The sequence below is a fragment of the Ammodytes marinus genome (assembly GCF_949987685.1).
Source record: "Ammodytes marinus genome assembly, chromosome: 10".
NCBI classification, from domain to species: domain Eukaryota; kingdom Metazoa; phylum Chordata; class Actinopteri; order Uranoscopiformes; family Ammodytidae; genus Ammodytes; species Ammodytes marinus.
This window is the reverse complement of record NC_137214.1, coordinates 15,528,279-15,554,392: the sequence shown is the minus strand read 5'-3', so window position 1 is coordinate 15,554,392 and position 26,114 is coordinate 15,528,279. Positions and strand designations below refer to the sequence as shown.

At 42.2% G+C, this 26,114-nt stretch overlaps 1 protein-coding gene across 3 annotated transcripts in view; it reads left to right on the top strand.

The window, feature by feature from the left end:
* The window catches only part of drp2 (dystrophin related protein 2), a 107,044-nt gene that overhangs the window by 66,280 nt on the left and 14,650 nt on the right, over positions 1-26,114 (top strand). For all 3 annotated transcript variants that reach the window (XM_080035775.1, XM_080035774.1, XM_080035773.1), the window contains exons 8-18: positions 3,313-3,391; positions 5,031-5,091; positions 6,738-6,799; positions 7,366-7,440; positions 8,988-9,189; positions 12,080-12,165; positions 15,033-15,190; positions 17,662-17,828; positions 18,929-19,040; positions 19,994-20,130; positions 22,064-22,129. In XM_080035775.1, coding sequence (XP_079891901.1) covers positions 3,313-3,391; positions 5,031-5,091; positions 6,738-6,799; positions 7,366-7,440; positions 8,988-9,189; positions 12,080-12,165; positions 15,033-15,190; positions 17,662-17,828; positions 18,929-19,040; positions 19,994-20,130; positions 22,064-22,129 — 1,205 coding nt within the window. The remainder of the gene's footprint in view (positions 1-3,312; positions 3,392-5,030; positions 5,092-6,737; positions 6,800-7,365; positions 7,441-8,987; positions 9,190-12,079; positions 12,166-15,032; positions 15,191-17,661; positions 17,829-18,928; positions 19,041-19,993; positions 20,131-22,063; positions 22,130-26,114) is intronic.

The following is a 26,114-nucleotide window of genomic DNA, read 5'->3' as shown; positions in this document are numbered from 1 at the left end:
TATAGGCTGTATTCCCCCTCAACAACCTCTGCAGTGCTCCTACAAGCACAACAGAAACCTGTCAGCCTTCACTACGCCCCATGCGAGGACGCCCTGTTCCAATTAGATAACCTTCATGACACCCTCTCCGCGGCCTCTCCTTTTAATTGCCACTCCAGCCTCTCCTCCTCTCCGCCTCTCTCACGTCTGACGATGATTTAAATGTGCTCTCAACAATTCAGAGAAATGAAATTCCAGTAACCCCTTTTCACACTCGCTGCTCCCTGTCTCTTGACGGCTTTCATGTTGCCTCTATGGGCTTGACTGAAGCCCAGAATGAAACAGCTCATGAGGAGAGCAGAACAAAACAGAACACAGCTGATCAGTACAGACTAGCTGTGCGTTACATTTGTAAGCCAGTGTGTTTGTTCATGTTGTGAGTGAAGCAAAGATAGTCAATTACTTTCACTTTCACTGCCTGTGTCCTCCAATGGACTGTTTGCAGATTAACAGAGTCACATGCTGGTGCTTACTGAAGGTATTCTTGACATCTTGGTGTACGATGGAATATTGTAGGTAGCACTTTATGGAGGATTTTCATGGCTTAAGTGAAATGTCTCAAGAACAGGATGGATTGCTATGACATTTGGTGTTCACATTTAATTGAAATAACTTTCATGTCACGTGATATCCTTTTCTTCACTATTTTGGTTCAGGACTATATACCTTTACTGTACTTTGTGAGCAGGCTAAGACGTTAAACTAAGATGGAGGATTACTATTGCAACAACACATCAGTAAGGTAAAACTAACCTGTCCCACGACCGTTTGGCCGCCAGCCACTTATCCCTGGGTTAACTTTTGTGACACCACCTGCTGAAAACCCAGAAAGTCATAGGATAGTGAAGCCCTGCTTTCACGCTCTGTATTCATACTGAAAATCAAGATGACGGCATGCCCATAAGTGACAAAATAAAGTATATTCAACCCAGACACTATGCATACTAAATAGGGCATAGAGTGTGCTGTTGATGCACTCAATGCAGTGCTCAAAGGAAATGGAGGAGCAGCTGCCATCTGGAAAAAACTGAAATAAATTTGGAGTGGTGGTAAAATTGCTCCAAAGAATCATATATCTTCGGAAGTCATACTTGTATAATTTCCTGTATAAAATGGCATGTTTATATGTCTGTATAATATATATATATAATATACATTTAATGTGATCTTCTACTCACTGCTGAAACCGCTAACTTGCTAAAGTAGAGCACTTTATTGATTAGTATGTAATACATACTCTTGAATTAGTATGTAGTGGGGTTCTGGCTTCTGGGCCACGGGTGGCGTCTTGTTAAAAGGCAATTCTCCTGTGGAAGGTTGCTATATTTGTTTCTAGATGTCTTGATTCATTTTGAGGAGACTCATGTGACCAAACTGGTCAAGTTCAAGTGCTCGTAGCTCGGAAAACAAGTGAGGTACTTCTTAGCTGTATTGCCTTTTCCCTAACGTGTGGGAGTGGATGAGCTAGAATATAAATAGGAAAATCTTGCAGTTCTATTTTTGCACACATAAGCGGCCTTCCCTCTGTATCAATTAAAATGTTTATATTTTACGCAGGTCACAGTGCAAAGTGAAGTTTAAAAAGTTAAAAGTATTCAGATGTGCATACAATTCCAATGACACACTACCTGGCAGCCTGAATTTATGAGAAGACATCTTCCACAAATTAGGAATAGGACTGTTGGGAGAGTATTCCAGAGAAATCTGGGACTGATTTTCCTCCCCCATTGATGTCCATTTGCATTGGCGTTAAAAAGAGTCTTCATGAAAAAATTAATTTATGGCACAATTCCTCCTAAATCTTTCATACGCTGTGCGCTACAGTAGGTGTGTAAGTGTGTCCTCTGGTCTTTGATTCAGGGAAGTGAGTGAGAGGCTCATATCCCCCCTGGTGATCAACATTGTTAAAAAGGCTTTTAGTATCCATGGCCGCCAGCAGATTTCCATCTGAGAGATCTTGAATGGTTCTTGGAGATTCTTTGATATCGGTGGAGCTCAAGTGACACGTGAAGAGACGGGTGTTGGGGGATACAAAAAAACTCCCAAAACTTTCCTGTGTTTTTCAACCTTCTTTGTGCTGCCTTGCTTGCACCCTCGGTCGATTTGCTATCTCGACGCAACCGCATTAATTCACTTCAGTGCAATCAGATGCACTGACCTGGCAATCTCGCTATCTTTCGCTGGGAAAGCGAGCGGATTGCAGAAACCTTTCTCTTTGTCTCCCTGGCAGTGTGTCCCTCCCAGTTCTCTCTTAATTAAAATGATGAAGGCTAAATTCCAGCAACATCCTGTGCGGTGTTGATTATGGACCTCTCGGATGCCAGCAGAAATGCATTTTCCAAATTTGGTTTGACACCATTTGTCGATCATGGATAATTCAGTCATTTGTCTTCTTTATGGCAACCCATATTGCCTGTACGACAAATAGATTGTACAACACGGCACACAGTTGTCAGTTACATTTCCACAGCACATTGACAATGCTCTATATTAGTCTCAATTGAAACCACGTTCCAGATTATATTATTTTTTTTCTGCAAAGGGAGCGATGACATGTGCACACTGATAAAAATGCCAACTTAAAAATGTTACTTTATACATCAACCACTAATTTCCCTGTGCTTCCCTTTTGAAGTCTAAATGCTCCTCTTTTTTTCTCCTGTCTATCCATCGGTCTCGCTACCTCACGGCGAGTGGATTTACCTCCCATTGTCTGAGGACACGTTTCAGACATCCAGCTGACAACAATTCATGTGCCAAATCCAATACATTTAACATAAACCAGGATTAGAGCGGACTAAATCCCATTTGGTGGGATGTGAAATGCTCTCGCAAAGACAGTGGCAAACTTAATTTTGTCAACTCAGTCTCCATGGTTATTGATGCGACACGTGACGATTTGCAACCGTCTCATTTCAAAGCCTCTGCCTCGGAGCTCTTTTCCCACACTGACACTCTGCAACAAGGAACCATTGTCCTCGTTTCTAAAATGATATATTATTTTGTAATCTCTGCCTTCGTTCCCTACCTGCTGCTCTTCAAAGGCTTTCAAAGTCCTTCAAGACGGGCAGCGGAGGAAAAAGACATCATTTATATTCTGCAGTTCACTAATGGAGGAGAAGCAGGTGGTTTGTGTGCGTGCGTTTCTATTTTGGGGGATTTGGGGTAGAGAAGAATGGACAGCGTGATTCCCTTTGATTTTGATTTAATAGTGTCTGTGTGTGTGTGTGCGTGCGTGCGTGTGTGTGTGTGTGTCTACGTGTGTTTCCTCAGGGATCCATAGAGGAGCGGCTGAAGCAGCTCCAGGATGCACATAGAGACTTTGGCCCCGGATCGCAGCACTTCCTTTCCAGTAAGAGTCCTCTTCTGCTTTTTGAAGTTGTTACCAGTTACCTAATATCATACCAATCTGTGTAGAGAGTGTGTGTGTGTGTGTGTGTGTGTGTGTGTAAACAGGGGTAAAAAGAAGGTAAGGTGTTTGTTGTGATAGGGCTTATCAACACTGCATGTGCGCATACGTTTGTGTGTGTGCGTATGTGTGTGTGTGTGTGTGTGTGTGTGTGTGTGTGTGTGTGTGTGTGTGTGTGTGTGTGTGAGAGTGAGTGTGTGTGTGTGTGCGTGCGTGTGTATTTGGGTTAGAGGTGGAGCTGGCAGGCTTTGTTTGTCTGTCTTCATCAGTTCCAGCACACTGATGTGATAAGCATCCCCAGTGAGGCTCATCACAGCAGTCATTGCTCTCATTTGAGTGAAAATTCTTTGTGAATGCTGTCTCTCTCCTTTTACCTGCTGCTCTTCAAAGCCTACGTAGGGTAAGCAGGGGCGTTGAAAAAAGTGTGCTTTGCTTTGTGTTGCAGGGCTTTTTTGTGTGAGTGTATCTGAAGTGGTTATGTGTGTCTCCAGCGTCCTCACAAACCCCATCCAGTTTTACTGCTGTCACGCTGGCTCAAAGATGCCACAGTGGGGCTTATATATCACTACTCCACTAGCAGCTCAGCCGGCTGTACCCTGCAGGAACGTCTGGGTCTACGTCTGTGTGTATTTTTATGCAGCACCAACATGCCTATGTTTTACTATGATGTTTGATATAGCATACAGTATATAGTCATATGGCATAGTGCATCCTCAATTCAATTCAAATTCAAAGAACTTTATTTTTCCCGTGAGGGAACTTCATTTGTTGTCAGGCACATACAAACAAGACATACTTCATCAATAAATAGTCAGTAATCATGTACGAGAATAAATAAATTCTTAAAAGCTAAAAGCTAAAAACCCTGTGGGTATGGGTAGAGGTGTGGGTAGGGAGAAGGCTTCAATAGGTTGAAGCCTGGAGTGATGGGTTGGGTCTGGCGGGCTGGGGGGCCTACTGCTTATTCAACAGCCTGATGGGTAGTTAAGTGATGTGTGTTTGTGTGTATACATGTTGTAAGGTACACAAACACACAGCTAAGGAAGGACAGCAAAACCAGACCCAAATGAGTGCTTGAAAAGAGAAGCAGAGAGATTGAAAGAGGGAGCTGTTGCTATGGCTGATGAAGCCAAGGAACACTGGGTTCTAGGCGTTCTAGGTTACACAATCAGTCCCCCACAGTGTTCGGAGATAGACACAGGTCAGTAATAGCTCAGCTACTCAGATGACACCAGCGGTCATCATCACAGCATGTGTTGGTGCCATAGATAGTGGTTGGTGCGTATTGTCTGTGTCTTGCTTATTCTAGTGCAGGCAGTCTCCTGTTTGATCCTATGCTTAACCCTGCGGGGTACACTCACCCTGTCTGACAGTGACTCCTCTGCCCTCCGTACTCTATTATAATACAACTGTCTGTGGAAACAGGACACAATAGACTGGTCTCCTTGGCTTTACATCGTGCCTGTCGTACACCAGGGTGGCCATGTTGGGACAGTCGGAATGGACATTGTGCACGATTGGCTTTTCATGCAAAACAGGACTATTTTGAAATTGATTGGGTTTCTTTGTGTTTTTTGCGCAGGTTCAGTGCAGATACCGTGGGAGCGTGCCATCTCTCCAAACAAAGTGCCCTACTACATCAAGTAAGTGCATCTTCAAGGTCAGTGTGTGCATTCTGGGAATGTATCTTCTGTTTCCACGAGAGGTTAGGAGGCCTAATTAAAGAGGGGGGGCATTGTGTTATTCTTGTGACACATGGATATCGCAACTGTTTGTCTGGTGTGTTTGTCTAGAGAACATTGGCTACCGTTTTTCTTCCATTAAAGTTCACTTTGACCTAAATATATTTAGTTTCCACCACTTCAAGCCATAGTCTATTGACTCATGCTGTTTGTAGCCGTGATCGGCTGGCAGTGTTCCCTTATTTTCTCCCAGCGTTGACCTCACAGCAGAGGGTATGGGCAGCGCAAAATGGCTTGTTCAAATGATCCAATTGACCACATCAAAAGGTTGGTGAAAGAATAAGATCTAACAGTTTTTTTAGCCTGATGATCGGGCTGAGTTGCCAGAGGTTTTCATTTTCGTTATTCAGTTTATCGTTGAGTTGATGTCAGGTTATTATGATGGAGGCATCTGTTCCAATAAATACATTTTCAATCCAAATATAAAAGGGGTACGGTTTCTTTGAGCAGTTAAGGGGTTTACTTTACATTTGCCCTGTTGATAATAGAAATATGCTAATTTAAGAATAATAATGTTAATTCAGGAAAGAAGACATCAGTGAGCAAAGACCAGACTTTTTTCAGTACCCAAACATTTGTAAAGAGTTGTTATTTAAAAGTAAGTAAACACTCAATGATTCATGGAGGAACTAAATTGAGTTACTGTGAGCGGTTTTTTGCATGAGCACTCATGTGTTTATCTATTCACCTCATCAATACTATTTCACCTTAAGCGTGCTGCTGCTGGTTTCATCAATGAACTGTGAGTGTGTGTGTTTGTGGCTATAGGATGCTATTTTGATGTTTGCAGCTTTGTAACTGTGCAAGCATTTTGTACAGTTTGCTGCTCCACTTACTTTGAGTATTTATTTTCTTAATCATCTGCTCAAGAACCTCGTGGGTCTTGTTTTAGTCTGCTAGTCAATTCTTTATGGGCTATATTTCTGTACCAATGAGGGTGGGGGTAGCATCTGAGTAACACTTCATTGGGTATCAATGAGCACTTTCACCAGTGAAACCATGAGTGCTGCCCCAAAAAGCCCCTGGGTCCTGGAAGTCTTCCTGCTGGTTTCTCATTTAATTCGCTGCAATTGTCCCTTTTTTTATTTGTGCTTTTATCCTCATGGCGCAATATCTGAATGTGCCCATATAGCTAGTAGCGCCATAGAGTGGTGGTATAAATTAATATGTTTTGATGTGAATCTACTGGTTTTCATGTAGTGTCTCTTAGTGAGGCCTTTTAAGTTACTTGCAGTATATCTCAGGCAGAGCTGCAGTGGTACTTAACTTTGATCGCTGAACCCGAATCCTTGATCACATTTGACGTATGTCGGCACTTTACAGGCAGGCAATCTCTTGTCAACAATGGTTGCCATGTCCTGCCCTCTCATTTTTATTCTCTCTTACTCACATTATACCCTCTGATCTCCCTTCTTCCACTGCCTGTCTCTACTCCTACGGCTCATTTGTACTCCATGCTTACCTTGATCTTTCCGGTCTGAGAGTGTGCACTTCCATTTTGGAGTTCTTCATGGAATTCTCCTGCTTTCATTTCACTGTTCTCTCAGCCATCAAGCCCAAACCACGTGCTGGGACCATCCAAAGATGACAGAACTCTACCAAGCGCTGGGTGAGTAGACAATTAAAGTGCACTAGTCGAGCTCATTCACACCAGGAACCCCACTGGGCTGCAACACTGCACCGGCGTGCCTCTGCTTTGAAGGCCCTGTCACACAGCTCATTAGGGGCCATGTATTTCAAACACCTTAGGGACTACATCACTACTGTCATTAACCTCAGAGGCCCAATTTGCCAGAGCTGTGATTGCTTTTTGCTTTTTTAGCCTTTAATTAATTGTGATTAAACAATGTCACGTGTTACACCATTAATCTGATCCGACATGGAAAGCTTGCCGGCTAGATAGGCACGCTGTCACATACACATGCCCAGCCAGTCTCGTACATGCATGTGCACATACACATACACTGATAACATAAGCAATACAGTTGGCTAGTACACCACTAATGACTTCTGCAACGGTGCGATAAACATTAGGAGAGATAGCAATGTCTAATTCCTCAATGGCAGGGTGGAGTGGTGCAGGATGGGATGGTTTTCCCTCGTCTTTAAATTTTCCCTAATTTTCCCTCTATCTCTCTCTCTCTCTCTCTTTTTCTCTCTCTCTTCTTTCTTTAGCGGATTTGAACAACATCAAGTTCTCAGCATACAGAACAGCTATGAAGCTCCGGCGAGTTCAAAAGGCCCTGAGATGTACGTACAGTATTTAATCTAGGGTATTTTTTTCTCTCTCTGCAGCTCTGGGGTGGCTGCTTTAAGTGACATTTTTATCCTGCAGCATCAGAAATCGGTTGTGACAAGCTTTCCCCGGGAATGAGATATAACGATTAGCTGTGGCACATTTCTTTATTCAGGTGTCGAGGGAATCCACCGCTCCCCTCTTGACAACTTGGGGATTTAGTTGCGAGTATTCTCTGCACTCTCCTTTGCTATTGGTTTTAAAAAACAGAATTGTATTGCCAAAGTCAACAGCCACTAGTACCACTCAACATCCAGACTTCTGTCTCATTTTCACCACAGCCTGTGTACATGCTAGGTAATTGTATATCTAATGATTGGTCCATTTGGCCTATAAAAAAGGGGATTTACTGTAGTTTTGGCCGCATGGTTAAAGCTTGAATGTGTACCTCTTCAGCATCTGACCTCCCTTCGACAGAAAGCGTCATTTTTTCTAAATCCTTCGTTCTGAGAATAAGCAGACCCATACAGAACAGAATGTTCCAATCAAGATTCTTTATGCCTTCCATTTGTTTTGGTCGGTATCTCAAACCTGGCCTTTCTTCCTCCCTATTCGTTCCCTCGACTTCAACTGTCGTTCACCTTCTATCACCTGCAGTGATCTAACTCCCACTGACTACACTGTGAGCCCCACCCCACTACAATAGCCAGTTTCTCACACTGTTCCGTCAGTCACGTTCTCCCCTCGTCCTTCTGTGCCTGCTCCTCTTGCAATCTTCCTCACTCTCTTATCTCACCCTCCTCTGGTCTAGTTGATATTGTTACAGAATTTAATTGCTGGGCTGACTTGATGACTGCAGAACTCTCCCCGGTGCTGCCTGAAAGCCCATTAGAAAAACGTTTTAAGGTGATTCCCTCCCAAGCCTGAGAAACACTCCTCTCTATGTTTTTACCTCATTATCGCGCTATCCAATTACTATACCTGGCATCAACAGACATCCTTTTAGCTCCACTCCTAGGGATGAGCCTTCAAATTAGTTTAGAAGAGCGAAAATCACATTTGTGTCACTGCTCTTGAAAACATCTGGTAGGGTCTAAGTGGGTGAAAAAGGGAGAATAAGCACCGCTGTCCCCTGTGCTCTCGTCCTTCTCGGGTTTGTGTGTTCAAAAGTGAATGTGCATTCATGTATGTACAATGGTAGGTGTTACAAAAATGGTAGGTAGGACTACAGATGAAAATTTGCTTATAGCTAACTCTGGTGCTGCTTATGTGCTGTGCATTGTCCTCACTAAATACACAAATAAATAAAAGCTCCAGCATGATTGTAAATACACATGCCTTTGTAAGACGCTCTTTGAAATGAGTTCACTTTATTTTTCAAAAGCAAAGGACTTTCCAGCACATTCCCCAAGATAATGCAACTTAAAAAAATAGTAAAGAATGCAACTTCCTAGTGCCCCACATAATAGAGATGAGATGTGTATTCCTTAATACCTATCTATGTGTGTGTGTGTGTGTGTGTGTGCGTGTGCGTGTGCGTGTGCGTGTGTGTGTTTTGTAGTGGATTTAGTGGCGCTTAGCGGCCTAGGGGAGGTGTTTCGGGAGCAGGAGCTGCAGCAAGGGGAGCATGTGATGGATGTGGTGGAGATGATCCATGGCCTGACAGCTCTGTACGAGAGGCTTGAGGAGGAGAGGTCCATCCTGGTTAACATTCCACTCTGCGTTGACATGTGTCTCAACTGGCTGCTCAACGTCTACGACAGGTGGGTAAGCTGGGGTGAGACGTCTCCACTTTAGTGTTGTTTATTCATTTATTTTTCAGCCCTCGCTCTTGTTACTATTCTCTTTTCATCCTCCTGTACTTTTGTAAAGCGTCCTTCGGTTTCTTGAAAGGCACTGTATAAATTATTATTACTATAATTTCCAATCTACCTGCTTTGAAAGATGCATTGAGTAACTTTTTTAGACAGCTTTTTTTGTGATGTTTGCTAATCAAGCAAGAGTCTAGCAGACATAAGCAACCTAAGTATCCCTTTAAATTCCAAAATCAAGCCTTTTTAGCTCTTATTCGGTCTCTACTTACACCTTAAAAAAAGTCTTTACCCCCATTGACGATGGACTTTTTCTTTTTGTATTTTGGCTCGTTGCTGACTCATGCTGAGTTAGATGGTCGTTGACCATTCAGCCAATATGCAGGTTGAAAAAACAGAATGATGATATCAAAGCTCATTGTTAAGCAATCATCAAAGGTGGTAATAGTACTTGTCATTGACCCGGGTCGCTACTTTAAAGGGAGCTGTGCAAATTTACCCAAGTTTTTTGGAGCACCACTGTGAAGAAAACGTTGCAAATAGTCCTTTTGTGATGATAAGTGCTGTATATTTTCGCTTTTGTGAAAAGTGTAATATTATAGTGAGCTATGGTGATTTTGTATCTTTGCCAAGCAACAGTACAATATACATTGTATACCTACACCAATATCCTCACCTGTAAATCTGAAATGTGACCTTCTCTTCTGTGGATTTGTTTTTCTATCTATTCTATAATCATCCAATTTGATACTTGCTATTTGATACAGCTCTCCAGGGTAGCTTTTCATGCAATAAATGGATTTGTCACTTACAGTTAGTTCCCATCCATGACTGGAGTACATAACACTGTATGATGGCCTTTTATCGGGTGTAAAAATGCTGCTGGAGCCGGGTGTGACTCTCAGTGGGATAAGCACTGCTAAAGAAACCCTTTCACAATACCCAAGGTCATTTGGTCTAACATCACACGCAAACAAGTATATATATTTGTAACTATTCCTCACAGTCCTGGGACAGATTGTCTGCAGGTTGTTGTAATTGGTTCAATGGCTGGATGTAGAGAGACCAATAAAGAGCCACAGCACGACTAAAGCTCCAATAACAATGTCCAGGCAGAGGGCCAATCATCCCTTTTGAGACACAGCAGAAAACAAAGAATCTTTCACACCCACGTTTAGCTAATATTTGCTCCTGTCTGACTGTACTCTCCACAGAGCACAGACACAGATATATAGAAGAATAACCAATAAAATAATCTGAAAAAAATCCAGTGTTAACACACAGCCTAGGCTCTGTAAATGGGCATTTTGCTAATTACGGTGGGCCCCCTTTGTTGACATACCTTTTGTTACCTACCAGTTTACAAAACCTAGACTGTGTATTAACACCATGTTCTTTTCAGCATACACAGTATGGTCAGGTAGCAGATTGTGAAGAAATCCTCACCGATTTTGACAACAGCTTTCTCCTGAATTGCTGACTCCACCTTTAATTGCTTTTAGTTTTCCTATTAATAGCGGCAGCAAATGTGAATGAAGCGAGCCTGTGTCTTTGTGTCCAGTTTAATGTGTTGTTTGACTTGTGCTTGCACCGGTGAATGTGGGTTTACAGCATATCAGAGCCCTCGTTTATATTGTTGTGTGTGTGTGTGTGTGTGTGTGTGTGTGTGTGTGTGTGTGTGTGTGTGTGTGTGTGTGTGTGTGTGTGTGTGTGTGTGTGCGTGCTTCCTATAAAAGCGTGTCACACATAAAGGAGTGACATGTCCCCAGAGGAGCCAGACTGGGGACACTGCATATTGAAGATGGCATGCGACACAGAGCAGAAAGTGTGTGTGAGAGGTGCTGACAGCAAATAGTCCCAGTGTGTAGCTCATGACAGTAATGCTCTCCTTATCGTGTCTGATGTTTTTCCACGTGACTCTAATTTTCCTGCTCTGACTCTATAATGGCCTGGCCAGGGTAATGTTTCACCTCCTTTGTGGTTTGATCTATTGGCGAAATGAATACTGAACACTGTTCCGACTTGGTGTTTTTTGAACCCATTCAAAGCAACACTCCGCTTGTGGAAAATTAACTCACCCGTTGATTAAATTTTATGACCCATTGATCTGATGTTCTCAGATGAATGTGATGTTCTTGATTTCTCACTTAACGATTCCAATGCTAATTCAATAAAGCCTGTGGTTTCTGCCAATGCCGCTTGGCTTGGCAGTAAATTGTTCCAGGCTTTGTTGGCACCAGAGCTGGTAAAGCTCAACTAAAATGTGTTTTCCTCTCAATTTTAATCAGTAGCTTCCCCCATATCCCCCATAAAAAAATAAAAAAATCAACCAGGGAAAAAGTAGTTAATGTGACCCTTTTAGACTGAGGTCAGGTCACAACAGCGTCCATCTCTGGCTCTGCCATTGGCCGTTGATCATACTATTTGTTGAGCTTGGGACAGCACTTCTGAATCTCACAAGGGCACAATACGTGTGTGTATTCTTGTGTGTGTTTCTAACTGTCTGTCGGGAAGTGAGATTGCAGTGTATTTGAGCTTGTTATTGCTCTTTTGGGGCGTAAACTCCTGAACCCAACATTTAATCTAGTCCCTGCAGTGCCTTTAGGTTGTTAGGACACGCTCTAATACAATTTCACACTGTTGCACTGACCTGTTCAGTACTGCTTTGACCCGTGTAATTCCTCCACACTTTGTCCCTCTCAGCAGGGATCAGCTAATGTACAAACGTATTACCACGGCACAACACACCGTGATTTGATATAATTATTCAGCACTCCAAAAAATTTAACCATAAAACTTCCTTCTCCCCCACCCCCCATCTCTTTCTCTTTCTTTCCACTAGCGCTCGAAATGGCAAAATACGAGTTCTCGGCTTCAAGATGGGACTGGTGAGCCTGTGCAATGCAGACGTCCAAGAGAAGTACAAATGTGAGTCCGAGGCTCGCCCTTGTGCCCTAATGCATCTCCTCAACTGCAAACAATGAGCCAAAACAAAACGGCCCTGATTGCCAGTATTACATAGAGACATCCACTTAGTCTAATGGAGGAAATGACTCTGCTGCCATAATGGAGAAAGCTTTCTTTTACATCTACAAAGTGCTCCGCGGGCCTTAAAAGGATTGCTTGCCAAAGACACTATTCATGCACACTCACTTTCAATGGGTCAATGGCTCTCACTCTCATTTCTCTTCCCAAGTCGACTAGCAAAGAGCTTAGTCGCTCCGCTTCCTCCTTCCTTCTTTCGATTATAAATTACGCTGTAATATTTTATAACTGTACTGCCTAGTCGGAGATATGTTTTTACTGTTATATTGTAACCCATAGTTTACGAGTCATCCTGTAAATATAGGTAAAATCAAATGGAGAGTGAGCATTTGAACCAATGATAGTTGGAGAAGCTTGTGGTTGGTACAGGATCTGAGAAAACACTTCTAGACCCATGCCAGGATTATTCATGCTTGGCACACCATCTGTGTCAGCTCTTAAAGACTGAGCGTTAACAGATTTGCCTTCAATTGAATGGTCCCTGAGGAGATACAGCCTTTCTCGGTTTTGGCATGGTGTGTCTAATACAGTTTGTTGTTTTCTTAGGCTGATACCGTTTTTTATTTTATTTGACCAAACTCCAGACATCACTGTGATCATATTTGCAAATAAGTCTGAAGCATTTGCATCAACCTGCATTGAGATACAGATGGCATGTTTTTATTCGATCACCGACGGCCTTTGGTGATTCACGAAAAGGAATGTGTGTCATTACTTTTCATTCCTATTTCAAAAGTAGTTTTAATGATTTGACTTTATGGATACGCAAAGTTTTGAAGTGACTTGCTTTTATTCTACCTTTGCCTCGCCTGGCATCGATATATTTGATTTTTTTTCAATCTGATCTGACAAATGTAACATTAGTTGCTAAATCACTGGCTTCTGCTTGAAAATGTTTTCAGTCCTCCAAAATTCTCTGCCAAGATAAAAAAATCTAAACATATTTGGGGGTTGCAGTTGCAGAGTATGACTTTTTTTTTCAGCGCTATGTTTAAATAGTGTTACATGGAGTTTTACTTGTCAGGATAGGTATCAAGCAGTTGAAATCAAAAAGTGAAAAATTAGCCTTTGACGCGTGTGCTGTATTTGCACTGTCAACATTTTCTCTTACTAAATCTTTAGAAGCTAGACAAACTCAATTACTTCACTTGTATCCGTTTAAGCCACACCGTTTATAATCCTTTATGGCTGCAAAATGTATGACATTCCCATTCACTGATTCTTGAGATAAATTACGAAGCACAGTCATAGTCTAAATCAAAAGTAGTATTTTGTAAAAATAAATAAATTCCTAATAATAAAAGTACTTTAAAGGTTACGTGTTAAGGAATTGTGTTTACTCATGATGACATCAATTTCATGTTTAAAAAAGAAAATCTGCAGAATATGCTAAAACGCAAGCCCTGGACTCATTATTATGTACTTAACAAAGCATCCCAACTGAAATGATATTCATCTGAGAGTGCATATCTAGGTTATACCCTGGGATCATAGTTAACCATTCTGCCGTGTCTAAGCTGCTAGGGAGGTAATTTAATTATTATTCAGGTTACAGAATCTTAACTCTGGGGGCATTCAGCCGAGAGAGAATTAACTTATTAAATGTCTTTTAATATATTTAACACTGTGTGTTGGTTTTCATCATCTGTTGTGACCAATAACCAGTTGTTTTGGGGGAAAATGCTAGTAAACATAATCAGTTTTCATCTCCATCAAGTGTTGGTCAGTGTCAGTTGAGAGTCAGTTTTGTTCATTTTCAAGGAAGTACGTTAGTCTGTGCTGTTATAGCTGTTACAATTCCAACTGCCCATGCAATGATATCTTATTTGTTTAAAACATTAACCACATCAAACAAACCTCAGAGGTCTTGTTACGAGAACAATATGGAGGAACAATGGATGGAATTTACTTATGATAAGTACACAGAGAGAGGGGGGAATACATGGGATGCTCATACAGGCTTTGGGCAGCTCCCTCACTAGCCTGTCAGCATACATCTCTTCAGTGACAGGCATACTCCCAGCTAACGGGCTATAAAGGCTACACTCAAAACATGACAGGACTCCACTTATGCAGCTCTTTCATCTTCTACCAGACCAGTCAAGCCACTAATACGGATACTGTCTCTATCTATATGTCACAGAAATGAGTTTCTGTTCCACAAAAAAAGGTTTCGCTAAACCTGTTGCCTGTTTTAAAAACTCAGTACAAAGTTTTTTCACCATACTTATCATCATCACCAGTTATTCTTTAATGTTGCAGTGTTGAATATCTGGTTTTGAAATTAATTTATTAATTTACATTTTGAGAAGCTGAGAATGTGTAGCAAGACAATACGATTGCCCTTCATCAGCAAATGTAGATGTGCTGGGAAAAATGAATGTCGAAGATAATATACAGGCCCTTTAACTGTCAATGCAGAGAAATGCGATGTTAAAGGTGGAGTCAGCTATTCTGGAGAATGCTTGTTGTATCGACTGGCTATCCGCTACCTGTCCGTACCATACAGTATTGCGCCCCGCTGAAAAATTCCAGTGTTAATTCAAAAGCCTATAGGCTCTGTAAACGGGCATTGTCGGAACCCCTTCGTTTACGTACCCTTTGTTTACACACTAGTTTAAAGAGCCGATTTTGACAACAAGCGTTCTCCAGAATCGCTGACTCAACCTTTAACTGCTGTGTAATGATCAGATTAAGTCGTTGCTGCATAACTGATACGTGTCTTTGTGTGTTTGTTCTGGTGGCTGCAGACTTGTTCCGTCAGGTGTCCGGTCCTGGAGGTTTGACGGACCAGCGTCACCTCAGCCTGCTGCTCCATGAAGCCATCCAGATCCCCCGGCAGTTGGGTGAGGTTGCTGCATTCGGGGGCAGCAACGTGGAGCCTAGCGTCCGCAGCTGCTTCCGCGTGGTGAGGGAAAGTAGTGTCATGCCTAAAAAAACACATAGGCAATGGAGAGTCCAAAGTTCTCTACGCACACACACACACACACACACACACACACACACACACACACACACACACACACACACACACACACACACACACACACACACACACACACACACATACTGGGGACAATAAGAGCAGGTGAAAAAATCCTGTCTGAAATAACTCGTGATGACTTAATCTTCCACCTCTGAGGTTGATATAGGCTTATTTCAGTCACAAGATTGAACTACTGAAGCAGTGAAGCTCTTGTGGATTTTAGTGGCCCCATGTCCCTGTTACACTGTATATTCTTCACACTTAAAGCAAGTGAGAGGCTAACCACCGCTGGGGAGTATTGTAACACTTGATAGTGCTAGTTCCAGATCTTGAATCAATTGCTTGACTGCCCCGGTGAGAGATTCCAAGTGGGCCTTGAAAACCCCACATGCTATTACAGAATACTGATGTATCTCTATCTTTTTAATTATTGTGTTGGAAAATATGAGTGACCTCCAGATAAGAAGACCAGAACTTGCTCTTGCCACGACTCAAAGTACAAAATCAAACATTTGCTTTTGGGTGCTATTCATCAAAAACTGAGTATGAAAAACGTGATGATGTCACACCAGGAAGCTGCCGGCTGTGTGAAGCCCATGGTGTGCTCATCAGCACGGTCTGACTTTCCTTCAGGGGAAAGGGGAAGTTAAATGCACCATCTCACGAAATGATATATTTATTCTATCTAAAGCTGCACACTCAGAATGTTACTTATCAAACATTACATCTCATTAATATTGCATTGCTTTGCTTTTAATGCTCACAGAATACAGTCAGTGGTAGATAATGCATGATGTAACCAACAGTCCATAGACTGTGGGTAAAAAAAAGGAGTTGAAATGTGGAAGTAGCTTATAGAATATGATATATTGGAATATCGACATGGTGAAGCGTGCGGAACCCGGTAGTGCACAGAGCAAAAGCCAATAAGGAGACATTTTAAAAGCAGGAATTAATTTGTCTTTGCCTACTTTCGCTTGTTCTGAAAGTGTCTGAACGTGTACATGAGGCGCAGGTTGCAGGACCTTCAACTAATGACATTCAATGCAGGACACAGCAGATAATTAGGGAGCAGTTAGGAGCAGACCACAGCTTTTTTTATGGTGGCATATGCAGAGCCTTTTAATTCCCTCATTTTCCAGCCAGATGCTAATTATACACAGTGTATTCTGGGCCATGCTTGCCGTATCAGCTACGGCTGCTTAAAATCAACTCCTTTCTCTGTTTGCTCCATGTCAGGCAGTTTAGTTGCAGATGAAATATCCATGTAATATGAATTGGGGGGCTAGCCATTTGCATGTTTATCACTTGGTTTGGCAATGAGTGACATCGGTCTGTGGCAATGTGGGTAGAGCATCCGCTGCCAACTGTTACTTTTCAGAGGAGCAGGGCAGAGAATGTACAGAGCAATGCAGTTATACACAAGAGTATGATTTTGCAGAAGGTGTTGGCATGTTATGAGGTCACAACAGACTGGGGTAATACTTCAACCTTTAGTAAATATTTGTATTCTTTGTGAGAAGTGTTGTACGTTGTTTAATTCACAAACAGATGCCGTTTAGTGGCTATTTGGTGCAGAAAGCAGAGTTTTGATGGATGATTGAATGTTTGTCACTCTACTTTTCTGACAGTGTTTAAAGCGCTCCATCTGCTCAGTGTGCCACTCTGAGATGTGACGGCGGCGTGCTCCGCATAGTCAGTGGCAGCTCCAGGTGTTGGCTAAGTGAGGGGGCCGCTATTTGACCTCCCACATTGAGCAAAGCCAGCTACTGGCAGAGAGACGCTCCTTCACCCCTGGGAGACTCAACACCTCTGTTCACCTCTCAGCCTGTGTGATCAGCGCCCACACACACACACACACACACACACACACACACACACACACACACACACATTGATAATGCTGCTGTGCGGGTGCGCTGGAGAAAGCCCCAGGGAAATCAACCTCTTAATGCATCTCTGATGCAGACTTAATGAGAATTTAGCACATCACAGATTTTCAGCGCTTGGCGAGTCATTCTTTTATTAGGTTGACTTCCTTTTTATCCCACTTTCTGGAATGCTTTGAAGATGGGTCTGCAAACTCACTATCCACACAGACATATAATTAATGTCTGCTATGTTTGAGCTTTACAATTGTTTAAGTAGTTGAACAAAAGAAAATATGTTCATCTTCTTTCACCTTCTACTTCACCTCCCCTTTACTTTTTGTTTTCTCTTTGATTCCTTTTTTTTCAACAAAAGCTCTGTGCTGGATGACCTTTGGAAAGGAAGCAGAGCCTCTCCTCTCATTACTTTATGTACCAACCCTGCTGTTCTAGTTGTTCTATATTTGGCTTGTTTACAGTCTCCTCCACTTCTCTCTCCCACCTTCTCCCTTCTTCCTTCTCCAGGCTCCAGGGAAAGCTGCCATTGAGGTGTCTCACTTCCTGGAGTGGATGAGCCTGGAGCCCCAGTCCATGGTTTGGCTGCCTGTCCTCCACCGTGTGGCTGCTGCAGAGTCCACTAAGCACCAGGCCAAATGCTACGTCTGCAAACAGTGTCCCATTAAGGGCTTCAGGTAGGCATGCCAGTGTGGGTAAATAGACAAACAGATACATGCATATAATATGCATTTTACAAACATGCATAAAAAGTATTAAGTGGTCACATTGGGCTATTGCCATCACATTAAAAAGAAAATAAGAAATGATGAACAAAACGCAATATTTTCAAATGAATTGTAAAATTGTCTGGATTATACCATAATAAGGATGTGTAAAATAGAAGTTTATTGTTGATAAATATGTGTTCAAAAACTTTGTAGATGGGTATGTAATATGAATGAAAGACAAAGCAGCACTCAAATGTTAAAAATAGTCAAGAATAAGAGTATAACGTGTGGGAAGTCAAGAAGCAAAGTCATCCATTTTAATAGTGGCAGCTCATTATCCATAAGTATTGCTGCTCACTAAACAACTGCTAGTTAGAGATGCTGTGACAAAGATACAATGTATAATAATAAGAGGAGCCACCGCACACTCCAAGCAGCTGGGGTGGTGGATTTGGGGAGAAAATGGCAGTTGGGATAGAGATTCGAATCCAAATACCTCAACCGCTCCACTTGTTCTCTTTGGTCCCTCCCCTATGGTCCCTCCCTGACACGCTCTACACCAACAAAGTCGTGCCAAAGTGAATGGACAGTCCCAACAGCCAATAAGAACAGAGAATCGGAGCCTCGCTCTGATTGGTCAATGTTTACAGCTCATGTTAATTTTGACCAATCAGAAATCACATACCCCAGCTTTAATGTATTTAGGCAAGCCTCAAGCATCTATAGCTTGAAGATCCCTGATAGAAAACGTGCCTCAATAAAATGATTCATACAGATTGGAGTGTGGGGATGCCTTTCTTGTTAATATCTTATTCTTTTTATATATAAAATCTGCAGTAGAAATAAATGATTGTGTGTTTGCACTGCAAACCTGACATTAATTAATAATGTTTTTAAAAACTCGATTCACCTACTTTTTATCTGCATTTCCTACATTGTTCAGAAAGCACACAGCTGAGAGTAATCACAATGCATATATTATAAGCTACGGGTATTTATACAATTTTGATTAAAAGGTGGCTTTAATGGACACCAGTTCAAACTCTATGTTCTATTGATTTTGACAGGTATCGTAGTCTGAAGCAGTTCAATGTGGACATCTGCCAGACATGTTTTCTAACCGGCCGCACTACCAAGGGAAAGAAGCTGCACTACCCCATCATGGAGTACTACACGCCGGTAAGACAAACTTTATCTAGCGCTTCCACTGAATACAAATGCAAAGGCTCCCGGAACGAATACAAATACAGCTGTACAAAGCTGTAGAAAAAGAAATGTAAAAAAAAAGAAAGAAATTACTGCTATCTACTGATTTCTTCTGCCAGACAGAGATTAGCCTCCGCTCCTCTGTGAGATCTTTATCATCTCTAAGTGTATACCGTTACGTATACTTACCCAGCCTCGCCCAGATCTATAGTATGCAGACATTGAGTGTCAATGAGCAGTGACATCCTCCCTGGCTCATACCGTGCATACATAAAGTGCTATTTGGAGCACACTTTGCGCACTAAACCCCAATAAAACCAGAGTCTTAAGCGATTGCATGCACAATATCTGAGGCGGAGTTAATTCCATATGAGTAGCTGTATCACTGTAGCTGGAGTGCTGGAGTTTACTGATAAGGTGCCAGACTTAATCTTTAATCAATTCGGAGCTTTAAATTATGGCAAAAGGCCATCTATACAATGACTTTTTTTTCTCCACCGGACAATATTTTATATTAGGTAGCTGCAATTTTTCACTGCGGTGAGGCAGGCCGGCGCCCATAGATATCTACTACGATAGAGAGAGAGAGAGAGAGAGAGAGAGAGAGAGAGAGAGAGAGAGAGCAGGAAATAGAGAGCCCTGGGGAGAGAAAAAGGGAGAATTTGAAACTGTGTAAAATGAAAAAAGGGTGCATAGGGATCAGCAGTAACTGAATGAGAAAGCAGATGGAGGGGTAAAGTCGCCCCAAAGTCAAATTAAGACAAACCAGCGTGCCGTTGAGACGTTATTTTTGGTGCAAGAAACATTTTCAAGGATTCTAAAGCGATGATATTTTGTCTCCCACCCATGCACTCCCCGCTGCCTCCATCAACACCTCCTCCTCCTCCCAACTCCTGCATCCTCTCACATCCTAAATCACACTCCAGACGACCTCGGGAGAGAAGATGAGGGACTTTGCCAAGACTCTGAAGAATAAGTTCAGGTCAAAACAGTACTTCACCAAGCACCCTCAGAGGGGTTACCTGCCGGTGCAGTCCGTGCTGGAAGCCGAGACCTCGGAGACGTGAGTCACGCAAACAAAACACTCGCACGCACACACACATACACACACACACACACACACACACACACACACACACACACACACACACACACACACACACACACACACACACACCCACAAACACACACACACACACACACACACACACACACACACACAACACACACACACACACACACACACACACACACACACACACACACACACACACACACACACACACACACACACACACACACACACACACACATACACAGACGTCTCTCTCTCTCACTCTTTCTGCTTCTCTGCCAACTGTCTCACTCCTTGTCTCACTGTATCAACCATGCTGTTGAAGTCTAATTATCATGCTCTGACAATTTCGGGCCCGTCCGACTTCCTGATATGGGTTAAAGGGACATCTCTGTGTTCAGAATGAAAAGCACTGTTATCCCTGTGATTCGGATACTCTGCTCACATGAGCGAGTCCAACTCATGGGCAAAAACAAGAGAGATGAGCTCATGCAGACCCATAGCTTAGGGCTATGACAGTGCCCGGGAAGATTTAGCATGGTTTTGAGTCATGATTTTGGAGTCATGTTTTGGCAGATTGTGTCACCATCAGGGTCACCTTTTTATAACCCCAAACATTACACTATGTTTTCCCTCCACTGACACAGAACAGAGATGAGACTCCAGCAGTGGCATACATAGTGGCTATGAAAGCCAAGCACTACAAAGAATGAACACTTGTATTTAGAATATGAATGTGTTATCATGTATGTTGTTACAGGCCACTTACTTCTTTTTCTATTAGTATATTACTCAAGCATTAGTGTACACGCATTGTCTCAATGGGGTTGATTTGAACCTTTCTTATACATCTATGTTTTCGGGGGAGCTTACCACTAAATCTGAGAGGTCACTAAAAATGATACCACTCATAACAATAACAATGAATGAATGTCTGAGCTCAAACCATACAGGACAACTGGAGCATAGGGTTGTAGTACGAGCTTTTTGATAAGGATGCCTCATGAAGCATGCCATAATCAGAGTAAGAAGAGGCATTGTTGAAGACGTTTAAATGAACCTCTGGCAAGCGAATAGGTGTGTGTCTCTCATAGGATCTACAGTTTCTGGTCATTGCCATATTTTCACAGCATATATAAATAAATATGCATCATAAAAACCAAAGCACCAGGGAAGCATCAAGTAAAACAAAATAGATTAATTTCTTCGTTTAGTCAACGGTTGAGTTGTTTTTACCATCTAAGTCTAGCAGCTTTTGCTGCACATCAGTTTGTTTACAGAGTCTCTTCCCTTAGGGGATGGACATATCGTTTTAATATCCCCAAATTTTGGGGTTGAGGCCGTTTCATGATTTACATTAAAACGACTCAATATCCTTGATGCGAGTAGCCGAATCATTAAACAGCTCTTACTGTGGCTGTATGGTCCACATCCTCATTTATTCATATTTCATGGACATACGCAACCTGTGCCGAGGGGTCATGAGTTAATATTGATTTGTTAAGCGATGAAGCATCTCAAGCCAAATGTTCCTAAAATCACTAGAAATGCATTTAAAAAAATCATCTGCAAAGTAACTAGTGACTGAGGTTCTCAAATGTAGAGTAGAAGTATGAAGCAGCATAACATGGACATAGTCAATTAAAGTACAAGTACCTCAAAATGTACTACAAGTACTAGTACAGCACTTGCATACATGGATTAACTTCCTTTTGTCTACTGTGAAACTGTGAATCTTTTAAGATGGCTTCCTAGCAAGAAACGTTCCATTTCCACAATAAAACTCTCTTCTTCTTGATTATGGCTATATGAGGGAACTCATTTTAGATTTTTCTTTCCTACAAGACAACACAGTCGCACCTGCAGAGTGTTAAAAACAATTCCTTGGTTATCTATTGACGTTGGCTTCTGTCGTTCCCAGGCCCTGCTCCTCGCCTAAGCTGCCCCATGCAGACACACACAGCAGGATTGAACATTATGCCAGCAGGTAGGTGGCTTATTCTGTGCTCTGCCATACATCAACTCATTTCAACAAAATCTCTGGATTCCTTCTATCCGGATCAAACCTCCCCCCTTCTCCTCCTCCTCCTACTTCTTCTCTTCTTTATATTCACTCAACCACTGCCTCCTCTGCTCCCTCACCTCTTAGTATTCGCCACACACTGATTAAAGTATCGATTTGGCTGCGACGCCGTGCACTGTACTCCAGCCAGGGTGGAGACTGTACTGCCCAGCAGTTTCCGTCACGCTTACTTTCTGCACAAACACACACCCGTGCAGATAGGCCAAGCAGTTTGTGGTGTGTGTGTGTGTGTGTAGTAATAATACAACTATTTTTGTGAGAACCTTATGAGAGAGGACCTATTTTTTGTTTTTACAGTCTATCTATGGTCTGGACATTTTTGGAAAGTGAGGACATTTTGTCCAGTCCTCACTTTGGGACAAGCATTGAAAGGGCTGTTTAAGGGTTAAGACTATGGTTTAAGGTTCAGGTATGAATTAGGTATATGTTCGTGTTAGTGTAAGGTTTTGGGTTAGGCATTTAGTTTTGATTGTTAGGTGTAGGGGCTAGGGAATGCATTATGTCAATGAGTGTCCTCAGAAGTATGGTAGTACAAATGTGTGTGTGTGTGTGTGTGTGTGTGTGTGTGTGTGTGTGTGTGTGTGTGTGTGTGTGTGTGTGTGTGTGTGTGTGTGTGTGTGTGTGTGTGTGTGTGTGTGTGTGTGTGTGTGTGTGTGTGTGTGTGTGCGTGTGTGGAGGTCGGGGGGATTCAGTGTGCCTAGCAGCCTGTACATTTCTAGGGCAGTGAGCCCATTGGTCACCTGGGAGCTGTTGCTGTGGATTAGCGTCTGTCTGACAGGTTATAAACAGGGCACAGCACTGGACTCCCACACTCCTGGCAGCTCTGCCCTCAGTACTGCAGGGCTGGTCACACACACATTTCCACTGATCCTGCTGTATTTGTGTGTGTGTGTGTGTGTGTGTGTGTATGTACATGTGTGTGTACATATATTTCCTCAAGTGAACAACTTTGTGTGTGAGTGAGTGAGTGTATAACTTTCCTGGGGCTCTTACACACAGCTGCTTTGTGCCCTACTAAAACATAGGGAACACACACCAACAATAGAGCAGGCACAGTTGTCCTCTTAGCCCTTTATCGCTCCCTTTCCTCCCTGTGTTCTGCTCGCCTCTTTTTCTTTTCAGTCTTGCTTTGGTCCCTCTCTTCTATTGTCTACCACCCACACACATTATTTGTTCCCTGTTTTTTCTGTTTCTTGCTCTTTCTCTCTTCTTATCTTTGAATATTGTTTCTATCACATCCTTCCAAGTAAACATATTTTCCTGCTAAATTAGATTAAACATTTGCTTCAAACTGCACATGAGTCATGTTGGACAATCATTTAACTCACAATTTATTGTGGCTGTTACAAGCTTTCAAGTGGATACATGGGCATTGTGAAACAGTCTAGTTTAATTGTAATGAGACACTTTTGCGGTAAAAGTTTGTCTGCTTTCCTTGAGCTGAAGAGAAAATACCACGAAAATTCTCAAATAAAAGGAAACGTTTATCATGGCATGCCTCATATTTTACCATGTCAAGAAGCCATATTTGTTTCTATAGCATATTCTTCCTTCATGAGAATTAATCATTAAGGGTCTTTATTTGATTTATTTATTGAATCATTGGGCAATGCTTTCAATAGTTACCCAAAATGTTAGAAATGTACATGTATCTTTTTATATGCACTATATAATCAATTGATAAATCGTCAAGCCAGTATTCTTTACTACCGAAGACATAAATCTTAGAAAAAAAAAACGATTACTATATGTATTTTCCCATTGTTTACTAAAACAGCTGGGCACTGACTTTTTAGCAAATGTTTAATTTCAAAACGAAATTAAACGAAGAAAGACGTTATTTTTTTGTCAAATCACTTCAGCATTTCACAGGATTTGTTGACAGTGTAAACATATAGAACAAAACAAGGCTTTTCCTTTAAACCTGCTCATGACTGATTTCTACATGTTTATTTAAGAGTCAACCGAGGCTCTATAACACGTGTGCTGTATTTTTATATTGTAATCGTGTGTGTTTTATTAATGTGTTCAAATGATCTTGCACATGTCTGTGTGTGAAACATTTAGTCACTGTTTAAGAAGTGCTATATGATTAAAGATGTACTCACCTAACTATTCACTTAGACTGTTCACTTGACTAATTACATCATTGCGCATGATTGCAGTCCTGTTATACTGTGTAATCAAGCTTGTATTAACTGTGCATACATGGGTAAGGGATGTAACAGATACATTGGTAAACTTAACACTGCATACTATTGGGGGAAGACACGAATCCCAGCGCTGTTGGTTTGATCCCTGGTTCCTTATATCAACATGTCAATACTGCCCCTGGTTAGGTTAGGCCAGAGCCTGGCAAATAGTCTGCTGAAATGAATATACGGCTGAGCAAACATGAGAGGCATTGGTGTTTCTTTAAAGTGTACAAAATGCATCACCCATGTATTTCATACTGTTTTCTGTCTACGCCCTGCTATGTGCAGTTAATTGACCAGTATTACTTTGGTCCCGCAAGAGTTGTGTGAGCAAGCTGATCTGAACAACGTCTTAATAGGAGTAGACAGTCCTTATTATGGTAATGTTGAGGGTTTTATCTGTTCTCTGGCAGCATGCAGAATTTACTTCAATCGTCTCTTTCTTTCTTTCTTTCTCTCTTTCTTGCTCTCTCTCTCCCCCTCTCTCTCCCTCACACCTTTCTACCTGTCAGTTGATATAGGATATAAAGGGAGAAATCCCATGTCTTATTTGGATTATTTCCCCGCATGAATCGTTAGTCACCGCTCACTTTGAACACTAATGGTAAGTCAGGCCTGTATCAAAATACTGGATGTCATCGCTGGCAGGTTCCGTGTCAGAAACTCTTCCCTTTAGAGATGACATATTAGACAGGTGCGCGTAGCAGTCTGTGTTTGCTCTTGTGTCGGAGTGCCCTTCAGCCAGTGTGGGTTAAAGGTGTTAATCCATGGAGATAATGTAGTCTCCACTCATCTCAAGAGGGATGAAGTGTTTGATGTTTGGGGTTACAGAAGCCAGATTTCTGAGACATGTCAAACAGAGAGTAAGCTTCGTCTCTTCCCCTCCTCTCTCTCTCCCTTTTTCTCTCTCCCTCTCCCCCCGTATCGATGTAGGAGTGGAGTTCATTCCTTTCATAATCTTGTAGAGGATGGATCAGAAGATGATAAAAAACCTCTTAGAACTCTGTTGGGATTTCCCCTCTCTATACCCCCGCTCTCTCTCTCTCTCTCTAGGCCAGTTTCTGATTTCCTCACATCCATTTACCTCCAATACAAGAAGCTTTACACACATGTATGCCAAAAAAACACACGCACACACGCACACAAACACACACGCACACAATACCTTTTCCCTTCTGCTCTCTGATAAAAGTGTAGCCGATTGAATTTGTGAGCGGTCAGGTACACAGGCCGGCTGTTCCTGTAATAGGACATGGATAAATCCTGGATTTCTCTGTGACACACCATTGAACACCGGACAGGAAATAAGATGTAATGTCGAGGTCTGTGACATCCTCTGAATCACTCATCCCTCCTTCTCCTCCTCACTTCCCTCACTCCTTCAGCTGACGACACTCTGGTGGGTGCCAAGGTGTGTTCATGCTTGCTGCAGTGTAGATGTCATACTAGATTTCATGTTGCATGCCATGTGTGTATACAGTAGTTCCGAGCACATTTGCATCAGTGGGTTGGTTGTCTCTGTGCTGGTTAATTACCTTATCTATTGGAAGAAAGCCACCCTTTGAACATCTAACGGCCTCATACGTCAGGAAGTAGAGACTGTGGACTGCAGCAGTGTGTGGTGTACCGGTCTCAACATGCGATCACCTTCAGAACATGTCTTCTCAGTGTTCCCTTTAATGGGTGTGAGAGAA